The sequence below is a fragment of the Gavia stellata genome, chromosome 28, assembly GCF_030936135.1.
Source record: "Gavia stellata isolate bGavSte3 chromosome 28, bGavSte3.hap2, whole genome shotgun sequence".
NCBI classification, from domain to species: domain Eukaryota; kingdom Metazoa; phylum Chordata; class Aves; order Gaviiformes; family Gaviidae; genus Gavia; species Gavia stellata.
Window position 1 is genome coordinate 6437293 of NC_082621.1, and position 12534 is coordinate 6449826.

At 52.5% G+C, this 12534-nt stretch overlaps 1 protein-coding gene and 1 pseudogene across 1 annotated transcript; both read right to left on the reverse strand.

Moving 5' to 3' along the window:
• Positions 1-1717: 1717 nt before the first annotated feature.
• LOC132319529 (feather keratin Cos1-1/Cos1-3/Cos2-1-like) lies at positions 1718-2488 on the reverse strand (annotated as a pseudogene).
• A 6189-nt stretch (positions 2489-8677) lies between these two features.
• LOC132319530 (feather keratin Cos1-2-like) lies at positions 8678-9410 on the reverse strand. The gene is made up of 2 exons (XM_059830539.1): positions 9402-9410; positions 8678-9016 (listed from the first exon to the last, which is right to left on the reverse strand). The coding sequence occupies exon 2, from the start codon at positions 8993-8995 to the stop codon at positions 8678-8680; it is 318 nt and encodes a 105-aa protein (XP_059686522.1). The 5' UTR covers positions 8996-9016; positions 9402-9410.
• Between the last annotated feature and the right edge of the window lie 3124 nt (positions 9411-12534).

A 12534-nucleotide genomic window follows, 5' to 3' on the forward strand; every position in this document is an offset into this window, starting at 1 on the left:
AGGAGAGCACCCACTGCCCAAACACCCACTTTTTGGCCACCACCCCATTGTTTACAGGTGGATGGTGACTAGGCAGATGGCAGCAGTGCACAGAGCATCCCCACAGCGACTTGGGCTCTCTGCAGTCCAATGACCCCTGCATTCTCATGGCTTGTTTCAGGTGTCTATCTTCTCTGTGCAAATGACTTGTGGCTTCACTATTGATGTCAACTTTTAGGTATGCTTTTCAATTGCACTTGAAAATTTCTTTTTAGACCTTGGCCTTCAGCCCTGGGTAATGCTTTAAATCCTGGCATCCCTTGGGTATCTGTGGTCTCCTGGGTGCAGAAAAGAGACTCCTGAAGGCACTGCTGGGCTCAAAATAACGTCTTAGGCACACAGCGCCCCATGGACCACGTGAGGTTCCCCTCATGCTCTCCCTGCCCACAGTTTGGGACAGAGATACGTTCTTTGTCCATCTCACTGGGCGCTGGGCAATTTCGGTGGTACAGGACAGTCACCATCCCAACCATAGCACAAATGCTGGGGTTGACTCTTCCAGACTGGTGCTGTTTCCTCCAGAGCACGGCTTAGGAAGAGGTGTGCTGGAGGACTAGTAGGTCTTCCTAGATTGGGTAATGGAAGAGAGGGGAAGGTGGAGATGAGGCTGTGCGCTGTCCCCTGGCATTATTGTCTCCCCATCCCCACTCCTGCCACCCTTTGGAGCCATCCTCTCATGGGCCCCCTATACCAGTCCTCCAGTCGCTGGCTGTTTGCGATCTGTCCTCCAAGAGACCGTGCTCACCAGTGGGAACCACATAGGCACAAGAATGGGCAGGGCTGTGCCCTCACAGCAGCACACCTCTTCCTAAGCCCAGCACCAGTCTGGGCAGTTACACTGGGAGGAAGAGTACTGTTTCTAAGGCCAAGAAGGCAGAGCCCTATCATGGGCCCAAGGCTTCCTAGTGAGGAGCAGTGGTGGTGTGAGCAGAGCTCGGGCTGGACCTGCCTCAGAGCACTTAGGGAGCTAGGGAAGTTGAGTATAGGCAGAGTCCACCACTTCCCTGGGCAGTTTATTGCAGTGTCTCACCACTCTCTCAGTAAAGAAATTTGTCCTAATATCCAGTCTAAACGTCGCCTGGTGCAACTTGAGGCCATTTCCTCTTGTCCTGTCACTCGTCACTTCGGAGAAGAGGCCAACACCCACCTCGCTGCAACCCCCTTTCAGGTAATTGTAGAGAGCATTGAGGTCTCCCCTCAGCCTCCTCTTCTCCAGACTGAACAAAGCCAGTTGCCTCAGCCGCTCCTCATAAGACTTGTGCTCCAGACCCCTCACCAGCTTTGTCGCCCTTCTCTGTACACGCTCCAGCACCTCAATGTCCTTCTTGTAGTGAGGGGCCTCAGAAGGAAAGAACACTCGGAGGCCCAGGCCTGAATGCAGCACGACTTTAATGAGTCTAAAGAAGAAAAGGAGGTGGCCCACAGGGAGCATCAGGGGCAGCCACTAAGATGTGGTGGAGCTCCTGCAGGGTGTCCATCTGCCTGCCCTGCAGGGGGAGGGAGGCCAACAGGTCCCTGCCAGGCTGGCATTGGGAGGTGGAGACAGGAAAGGCAAGGAAGAGAGAGGAGAGAGCAGAAGAAAAAAACAATGGCCCAAAGCTCTAAATACAGTGCCCCGAAGCTCTATCTCCTGTCCAGCACCATGTTCTGAGGTCTTGGGAGGACATTGCCAGCAGCTTTAGCAGGGTTGACATCTGTTGCCACAGTAGCGGCTGGTAATGCAGGAGAGGTCACAGCACCCGGAGTTGATGGGGACTCCATCACAGCTGAGGATGCTGCCAACGGCAGCAGAGGTGGAGGATCCCACAACAGTGTTCTGCGGGAAGGAGCTGAGGATGGGGCCGGGCAGGGTCACCACCACGGGAGAGGGCTCGATGACGACAGTGGAAGGCTGGCACTGCCTGACACAGGGCTCATTGCAGCTGTTGGCCAGCGGGGTGGGACAGCAGGGCTGGCAGGGCTGGCAGGGCTGGCAGGGCTGGCATTTGTCGGAGCAGGACATGTCTCTGGGCCGGAGGTGCACCTGGGAGAGAGGGCAGAGAGGGAAACAGAAAACAGGGACACATGAGAAGCAGCACTGCACCCAACCACAGGGGAGCTAAGGCACCTCCTGGCCCAGCATACGCTGCCCAGCTCAAAGCCCAGGAGCCACCTCAACTAAGTCCCAGCCCCTCTCTGCAGAAGACCTTCTCTCCCCTGCCCTCTCCCATGAGAAGCAGCTCCCAGCCCTGGGCTAGGACAGCCCGTATCAGCCAAGACAGACATCGAGGAAAGATCTGATCTTGAAAGAGGAGGACAAGAGGCTTCACACTCACCTGATTCCCAAGGAGAAGGAGGCGAGAGAAGTGGATGAGAGAGCAGAGGGTTGGGCTGCCTTTTATAGTAGTCCTGCACTGCCTCAGGCCCAGAGGCACCCTCTGCGGAAGTAATAATTTTCTGACAAGCTCATGCCAAATGCAAAACATCCCAGCTAATGGTATGGGCTGTGTTCTGGTTTCCTGCACTGCTGCCTTTTCATTTCCTGGCTTATGCCACGTGCTTTCCTATACGTAGGCTTCTGTAAGTGCTGGGATGAGAGTCCCAAGGATTTCCGGGGCAGAAACAGGTCAGCACAGGCAGAAGACTCCGCTCAAGTGTTGGTGGCATCCCGTGCAGGCAGGTGATGGGCACCTGGGTCATTCCTGTGGGCTTGTTTGTGGCAAAGTTGTCAGGAAATGGGTACCGCTCTCGTGCTTCTCGTCCAGATGCCCAAGGACTGCCATGTGAGAGGACATGCCACATCCTTTTCTCTTGCTCCCCCATCACTCTCTGGTGGTTGCTCATTGTTGCATGCAGGTGGGCTTCTGCTGGGAGGGTTTGATGCTGTTGCAACACTAACAGTGCTCTCAGGACAATTTTGCTGGGCTCTGCCAGTGTGGTCCCCAGCATCTCCTCAGCAGAGTCCACGGTTGCCGATGTTTTCCTGGCTTTATGTGAGCGTACAGGTTTATGCATGGTTCCATGCAGGCATGCATGAGCACACGTGTGTCAGTCTCTACTTGTGTGACCCTCATCATGAGGGCATGGGCACGTCATAGCAGGAGGACTCTCCCCTGGTGTGTCCATGAGCACTGCAGCATAGCAGGTTGCCCTTACTAGAAGGAGTCCATCTATAGCTGAATGTTGGTGCCTGAGACCTGGCGGAGAGGTGCTCAGAGAACTGAAATGAAGTCTTTGCCTCCTGTGCCCTGCATTCCTTGCTTTATGTACAGGGAGAAAGGCCAAGAAAGCCTGCCTGCCTGTTCAGGCCATTGTTCCTGAATCGATCCCCTTATGATGCAGTGCTGCTGGTGACTGGGATGGAACACAGGCTCCTCGTGTCCATGCCAATGCCAGATGCACTTCTACAGCTCATCAGCCTGGTGCTGAGTGAGGCAGGGGCCGAGACCTCGCAGCGAATGGGTACTGGACTAAAGGGGCCGGGGTCCAGATGTTGCTCTGCTATGAGATGTAGGATAGTTGGACCAACCCAACTTAGAGGTAGCGTCGCTGAGGTCTGCCCCCTTCCCTTTGTTGGCCTTGCTGAGATCATTGCCAGACGGTGCTGCTGGGAGTCTTCAGCCTGAGCCGACTCCTCTTCCCATGGGAGCAGCTTTCAAGCTTAAGTTCTAGTGCTTGGCCCCAACCTGAGTTACATCTGCAGCGGTGACACATCTGTGCCTGTGTCTGGCCATGGACTCCACTGATCTCAGTTTGGACCCTGACATGCGGGTGACTTCGCAGCTTGACCTGAGACCTGCCTCGTCTCTGTGAACCTGGTGATCACTGGACTTTGTTGAACCCCGATTATTGTCGTGACACCTCATCCGGACCTTGACTCACTGACGCGCTGTTGTTGTGGCTGTTTAACCCTGGCCAGCAGCTAAGCACCCCACAGCCCCTCACTCACTCTGCCCAAGTGGGATGGGGGGGAGAATTGCAAGGGTAAAAGTGAGACAAATCATGGGTTGAGATAAAGACAGTTTGATAGTTAAAAAAAAGTTGCAAGGAAAAAGAAGAAAAAACAACAACAAAAAGAAAGGAAAATACAACCAAGAAAAACAAGTGATGTAAAAGAAAAGAATTGCTCACCACCAACCGACGGATGCTCAGCCAGTCCCCGAGCAACTTCACCCCCCCAGTTTTATTGCGGAGCATGACGTTATACAGTATGGAATATCCCTTTGGTGAGTTGGGGTCAGCTGTCCCAGCCGTGTCCACTCCCAACTTCTTGTGCACCCCCAGCCTACTCGCTGGCGGGGCAGTCTGAGGAGCAGAGAAGGCCTTGATGCTGTGCAAGGACTGCTCAGCAACGACTAAAACATCCATATATTATCAACACTATTTTCAGCACAAATCCAAAACACAGCCCCATACAAGCTACTGTGAAGAAACTTAACTCTGTCCCAGGCTAAACCAGTACACTCACTGACTTGCCTTTCCAACTTGACCCCAGACATATGTAAGACAAGAGCTTGAGCCAGAACATGAGCACGACGGCTTAAAACTCTGTGCACACTTGCAGACCTATGATCTTATTGGGGTTTTGGAGAAAAGAGGGGATAGCTCATGTGTCTGGAGTGTGCAGTGGCCGAATTGCAACCCTGCACTGCGTAAGAGCAGATTTTTGTCCCCTCAGGGTCCTGCCAGGCAGAATCCTTTGGGAAGTGCCCTGGGGGTCAAAGAGGCCCAGGGGGAATGTGAAATACAGCAGTTAAGATCTGATGATAATAACATTAAGGAAATCACCATAACTAGCTCCATCTGTTCCAAATCCTAAAGGATCTGCCAAGGACATTAGATGGCTGTATTTTTGGAGCATTTATTTCAAATCTTAAGGCAAGAGTAACAATACCATTTTTCTTAAGATCATTCAAAGTTACATCTGTCCCTTACTGAAGCCTGGACTGGTTCTTTTCTGTTGAAATTTTTATTCATCTGATTGTGCCTCATACGGCGTTGGACGCACTCTACCGGGCTTATGTGGCAAAGCTTTGGTAGCCGGGGGAGGAAGGTTGCAGGGGTGGCCTCTGTGACAAGAGTCCAGGGGCTGCCCCCATGTCTGACAGAGGCAGTTCCAGACGGCTCCAAAACAGACTCACTGCTGCCCAATGCTGAGCCCATTAGCCATGCTGGTGGTGCCTCCGCGAAAACATATTTGAGAAAGGGCCAAACACTGCACTGGAAGTGAGGAATGAAGTAAAAAAAAAAAAGCATGAGAAACAATCCTGCAAACACCAAGGCCAGAGAAGAAAGAGCTGGAGGAGGTGCTCCAGGCATTGGTGCAGAGATTCCCGGGCAGCCTATGGGAAAGACCATGGTGGAGCAGAGATCCACACTGCAGCCCATGGAGGATCCCACACCAGATCAGGCGGATATCCCCTGCAGGAACTGTGGCCTGGGCAGGGCCCATGCTGAAGCAGGCTCCTGGCAGGAACTGCGGCCCCTCGAGGACCCACGCTGGAGCAGTCGTATCTGGAAGGACTGCAGCCCATGGACAGGACCCGTGCTGGAGCTTGTCTTGAAAGACTGAAGCCCGTGGGAAGGGCTCACACTGGAGCAGAGAAAAATGTGGGGACGAAACAGCGGCAGAAGGGAACTGCTGTGTACTGCCGCAACCCCCCTTTCCACATCCCATTGTGCTACTTGGGGGTGGAGGAAATAGAAGAGCTGTGAATGAAGGAGGGAAGTGGAGGCTGTGAAAAAGAGGTGGGGATGGAGGGAAGGTATTTTAGGGGTTTTTTGGCTGTTTCTCACCATCCTGCTTTATTCGTAGTTGGCAATAAGTTGAATGAATCTTCCCCAGGTCAAGTCTGTTTTGACTGTGATGGCCATTGGTAGGTAATGCCCCCGTCTTTATCTTGACCCACAACCTTTGCCACCTTACTTTCCCCTTCTGTCCTGTTGAGGAGGGAGAGGGAGAGAGCAGCTGGGTGGGTCTGCAAGCCTGCCAAGGTCTTTCTAGTTATGCACCAATTAGGGTGATCAGAAGTGCCATGAGCGTTTGTCGTTTATATGCTTTTTTTCTGCTTTCTGTCTGTGCCATCAGGAGCAGTCTCTTTCTCCCACTGTTGTTCCCCTCAGAGGACGGTGGGCAATGATGTCAATTGGCCTTTGTGCTTGTGTACCTGGGAACCAGTGGCAGGGTTACAGCCATGGGCAGAGCACAGCCCACCAACCCTCCTGCCATAGGCTCAGGAGAACAAGGAGACCCCAAAGGCCACACGGGAGGAAAGCTGTGAATGGGAGCTGCTGTGCTGATGACCTGCTTGCTTCAGCTCTTTCTGACTCTGCTAGAAAAGGACCCCCATCAGAACTCATGACAGAGAAGAAACCACTGCTCTCTTGGATGTCTCAGACCCCCTTCACCTGCATTTCCTTCGCCAACCGTCCATCCCTTACTACCTCTCTTTTCCAGCCCATCCACCCTCACTGTTTCACAGATAGGTCAGCGCAGAAGATCTCGGCTGTCTTTGTAGTCCCAAACTGCTGAGGTGTAAGCTGTAGGCTTCAGGAGAGGAGGGAGCTCGGAGTGTTGTCCCTAAACCAGGGTTCTTCACCCGGTGTGCAAAATGCCAAACAACACACTGAGTCGAGATATTTGTCTTTATTGCCAGTCGGCAGAATGGGGTGCCGGGCCTTTAACATCAGCCAGCACACCTCTCTCAGCAACACACAGGGTCTTTTATACGAAACAATCGCAAAGAAAGAATCACACTGCAATAACTGAGTGGCCACTGATACTAAAGTCCATCTGTGCATGTCTTAATTTTAATGTAACTCATTATACTAAGGTGGACTTATATTTGCATCTAAAATCTCCTCCTAGGGGTGTATTTTTTAGTATTAACATCACCTGAGGTTAGCTTAGGATACAAGTCTTGATTAAATTCCAAAATACTTCTCTGCAAGAAATCATATATCCCTACACACCATTACACACACTAAATAGGTTATTGTCTACTCAAAGCTTCTTGTACAGTACCATTGTCTTGACCAGGATGCATATCTTGGTTACCAGGGTGAGTCTCCACCTCCGTCCTCAAGGATACCTGAATTCCATTGCTATAATCTGATTCCATATACAGCAGGAGGAGGGGCACAGTACAGTTCTCCTCTCTTGGCGTCTGGGCAGGAGGCCCTTCTGTGCGAGGTTGAGCTCTGGGGAAAGGGCCCTCCCTTCTCCCCTGGCAGCCCTATTTCCCTTACGCACCCAGAGATCTGCCAACAAAGATCCTCCTCCTGTGAGGGGCTGGGGTTAGTGGCCTGAGGGAAAAGGAGAAGGTGGTGAGAGAGCTTCTGCCATGGAACTGGTCTTCCCTCACACCCCAGGATGGGATTGCACCGGCCATGAGCTGCAAAGAGAGAGATGGGCTTTTCTGACCTGTGCACTCACTACAGTTCCATGGGAGGAACTGCCAGATGCTCATCTGCATCTTCTTGCAGGCCCATGTTATTAATTATTTATTATTAATCTTTTTGTCCTGGAGCTGCTCTGTCTGATGGGAGTTGGGGATGAGCAGTCTGCGAGACATTGCAGCCCTTCAAATCTGTGTAACCAACCGCTGGTCTGCACAGGGCACTCTATGGGTGTGACATTACAACGGTGGGCTTGCCCGACCTATCCTTGCACTTGGATGCATGCCATACCCCTTCCTTCTGGAGAATGGTAGGAAGGCTAGGAGGAGGAGGCTCTGGGCTCTAGCCAAGGTGATTTCTCCTGTCATGCCCTCCTTCCATCCTCACGGCCATCTTCTGCCTGAGCTTTCTCCCTCAGCACAGCTCCATCCAGAGCAAGAGGAGCTGCCTCGAGTGCTTGTGGGGCTGCTGACCTCCCAGGTCCTCCTGCAGCACTGGGGTCCTCCCATGAAGACAGCACAAGTTGGGAGCACCATCCATAGGGCATGCTCTGAGGCCAAGGAGAGTATTTCTGGGCAGAGGTGCAGCAAGGGCAGGGCTGATGGTCACTGGCTGTGGAGTAGCCAGAGACGGTGACCTCAGCTCCAGGGGACAGGGACTGAAGGAGGCCCACAGACAGTGTGTCCTGCTCTCCCATTCCTCTAGGAATGAGGAAGGGCCCACTTGCTCACCCATTTGATCCCTCACAGTTTGCTTCCTTTCTCCCTGGGCAGCTTTAGAGAGCATCCAGAGAGGAAAGGACCACACGGAGCCAGAGGCTGGGATGCAGCAGAGTTTAATGAGTCCAAAGAAGGAAACAAGATCTCTCTGAGGAGAGGCCACAGTGATAGGATCACCATGGGCGGCCGAGAGTCAGTGCCCCATGATAAAGGGAGAATTCCCACAGGGCACCTGTCTGGCTGCCCCACAGAGGGAGAGGGGCAGGCAGGTCCCCCCTAAGCTGACTTTGGTGGTCCTCGTGGCCCAGGGAGCAGAAAACAACAAAGGAAAAGGCGGGACAGGAGAGAGTGGAGGAAGGGAACGAGAGGCATCGGCCGTGTTTTCAAGAGAGCTCAGGCTGGCCTTTCAAAGGGCTGACACTGTTTGCAGGAGGAGCAGGGCGTGCTCAGCCCCTCTCAAAGCAATGGCCACGATCTCCGTTGTTCATTCTGGCAGCATCTTCTGGGTTCCTGGATCTCCTTGTCTGGGTTGTCTGGTGGCTTTAGCAAGGGGGGCACCTTCTGCTGCCACAGTAGCGGCTGGTGATGCAGGAGATGTCGCAGCACCCAGAGTTGATGGGGACTCCATCACAGCTGAGGATGCTGCCAACGGCAGCAGAGGTGGAGGAGCCCACGGCAGTGTTCTGCGGGAAGGAGCTGAGGATGGGGCCGGGCAGGGTCACCACCACGGGGGAGGGCTGGATGACGATGGTGGAAGGCTGGCACTGCCTGACACAGGGCTCATTGCAGCTGTTGGCCAGCGGGGTCGGGCCGCAGGGCTGGCAGGGCTGGCAGGGCTGGCACTTGTCGGAGCAGGACATGTCTCGGGGCTGGCAGTGCACCTGGGAGAGAGGACAGGGAGGAAGGAGAGCACAGGGACACCTGAGCAACAGCCTGCAACCCCACCACAAGGAAGCCAAGACACCTGCTGGGAGCGGAGGTGGAGGGTGTGCAGGAGGGAACAAGGACTTCTTTGCCTCAGCCCAGCGGCGTCCTTCAGATAGCATCCAGGCCCAGGGATCCTCCTGTCTCGCCTGTAGCCAAAAAGCTACCTCAGCCCAGCCTCAGCCTACATCCATGACAGACCATCTCTCCTCTGCCTTCTCCCACGACCACGATCTCAGAGCAGTACCATAAGACCAAGGAGCAGGTATCAGCTGAGTTGTCCTTGAAAGCAAGACTCCGTCCTAGAGGAGGAGGTGGAGGAGAAAGGGGGTTCCAACTCACCTGGTTCCCAAGGAGAAGGAGGTGACAGAAGTGGTTGAGAGAGCGGCGAGTTAGGCTGGCTTTTATACTGGCCTCACGCTGCCTCAAGGCCAAAGGCAGTGCTGCATAAGCAACAATTTTCCTATACGTTCCTAATGAACGGAAACATCCCAGGTAATGACGTGACATGTGTTGCTGTTTCCCGCTACACCGCCTTTGCATTTCCTGGCTTATGGCATGCTCATTCCATCACGGATGTTTCTTCTGAGTGCTGGGATGAGAGGCCCCAGGATTTCCAGGGCAAGGATGCATCAGTGTGGGCAGAAGACATGGACTAAGTGCCAGAGGGGTGCGGTGGAGGCAGGTGATGTCAGCCTGGGGCACACCGAGTTGTTTGGTTTTTTTTTTTTTTATGAGCCTGCTGACAGGAAGGGCTCCAGCTGCTCCTAGCCCTGCAAACTTCCCATGGTCTTCTGAGACCTGACATTGTTTTCATGTAAGAAGCAATGGGCATTCTTATGGAGCACTAAACTCCACACTTTTTTTTAATGTCTGCAAGTTCCTTTTGATCTATTGTTCTTGCATAGATGTTTAGAGGAAGAAAGAAAAAGACACCATATAGACCTTATCTTCAGGAATTACTGAGTAAAACAAAGTCAGGTTGGATGGGGCTTTGAGCAACAGATCTAATGAAAGATGTCCCTGCCTATGGCCATGCTCATGACTCCTAGGAGCCCAGGACCTGCGTGGGCCCTGCTGTCCCATCATCCATTCTTGCCTCTAGATTTTATAATCTTTTATAATCATTAGTCCAAGCACTTCCTCCTTCTCTTCTTCCTTATCCTCTAATATATTCAACATCGTTGTTCTGGCCTCTGAGCAGTCAGGGAGAAGTGCAGGCAGGAGACGTGAAATAACCTGCTCAGTTAACACGCTCACCATTTCTGCGTTTCTTTGACCGCAGTTGGGGTTGGAGAGCTGGAAGCACTCTCTGGCTGCAGGGAGCTCAGGGAAGAGTTTGGGTGCTCGTCGGCATGACTTCTGGCACAGCCTCATGCCATGAATGGCTCATCTTGCCCAGGCCTTACCCCAGGTCAGCAGAGAAAATTTCTGGCCTGTTGTTGCCTCTGCCCCAGTCTTCAATGAAAGTGAGAGACTGCTCACCACCTTTCAGCTTCTTGATGTAGCTTGGACCATGCTGTAGGCACCTGGGAAGGCAGGGGATGCCTGGTGGCCAATGGCTGAAGGTGAGTCAGCAGTGTGCCTTGTGGCAAAGCAGACCTACTGCACTCTGAGATGTCCTAGCCAAAGTCTAGCCAGCACACCCAGAGAAGTGATCTTTCTCCTCTATTTGGCACTCATGAGACCATGCCTGGGGGTCCTGTGTTCAGTTTGGGGCTCCTCGGTGTGTAGGAAAGGTACTGACCTGTGGGAGCGAGTCCAGTGGAAGTCCCCAACGCAGTCAGGGGGCTTGAGGACATGATGCACAAAGAGAGCCTGAGGGAAAAGGGCCTTAGGAAAAGAAGGCTCAAGGGAGACCTTACGGGTGCCTAGGTGCTCTGAGGATGTGGAAAAGATGGAGCCAGGCTCTTCTCAAACTCCACAGTGGTAGGACGAGAGGCAAAGGACACAGTCTGGAACCTGGGAAATTCTAGTTAGATATTAGAAACGTATTTTAATTTTTTTTATTATTATTATTTTTTTGTTAACCTTGAAAATTCTCAATTACTGGAATGGGCTTCCTAGAGATGTTGTGCAGGCTCCGGCCTTGGAAATTTTCAGGACTTGGGCCCTGACCAGCCTGATCTAATGCGACCTGCTCTGAGCAGGGACTTGGAATGGGTGATCTGTAGAGGTCCTGTCCAACCTAAATTATTCTATGATTCTATGGAAAAAGTGAAAGTAGTTTGGATGGTTTGTTTCTTAAAGGATAGAAGTACAGAGAGGATAAATGTAGATGAAATCTGTTTTGAAGAAACTGAGAATGGAAGGGTTACTATCAAGTGGAAAGGCTGGTTTTCATTTTGTTTTGTTTTTCCAATGAGCTTTTAATAAACTGATATATGAGATGGAATGGGACAGTGTGGCAGGAAACTTCATTTATTGATTCCTGAGATAGCTCCTTTTGGACAGAGGGAGAAAGTCCACAGTGCCTGGGGGCTGAGTGGGACCCTTGGAGCCAGCAGGATCTGGTGGTGTTGATCATTGTGTTTGTGAGAGCTGCAGCCTTGCGTTGTGCTGACAGGAGTTTGGGGCTAGACACCATGTAGGAGCCGGGAGAAGCCAATGCTATCAAGGGCTTGAGGTTGGTGGGAGAGGAGACACAAGTATCAAGGAAGGAGAGACTCCCAAGACGTTGCACAGGGGGATGTGTCAGAGAGGCTGGTCTATCCCTCTTTTACCCCTCACCTTGGAAAGGCAGAAGTCTTCATCTTTCTGCATTTGCTTTTCCTCTGTTGTGTAGCCTAGGATGGGAGAGTGTTATGGTGCCTTCCTGTGCCACTTGGGTGCATGGAAGGACAAGCTGCAGCCAGCTCTGCAGTGATGGACTCCCAGAAGACTCCTAAGAGAGAACTGCCTTGTCTGGGTGAGGTTGAGGTGCATCTTGGAACCATCCATATCTCCTGGGATCCCCTTTTCTCTTTGAGGGTGTGCAGTGTCCTTGAAAAATCCTGCTGCTGCTGCTGCTGCTGCTGAAGATGATGGTGATGATGATGATGATTATTACTATTGTTGTTGTTGCAGAAAATTGATGAAGGCTCTTTTAGACTCTAAAGTTGTTGTTGGAGCCTGGCTCCTCTCTGGGGTTTGTATTGTATTGGCAAGGTTTTGGTAGCAGGGGGGCTACAGGGGTGGCTTCTGTGAGAAGCTGCTAGAAGCTTCCCCCATGTCCTATAGAGCCAATGCCACCTGGCTCCAAGACGGACCCGCTGCTGGCCAAGGCCAAGCCAATCAGCAATGGTGGTAGCGCCTCTGTGATAACATGTTTAAGAAAGGCAAAAAACAACTGTGCAATGGCAGCCCGAGAAGAGAGGATTGAGAATCCTTAAGAGAAACCACTCTGCAGACACCAAGGTCAGTGAAGAAGGAGGGGGAGGAGGTGCTCCAGGCGCCAGAGCAGAGATTCCCCTGCAGCCCGTGGTGAAGACCATGG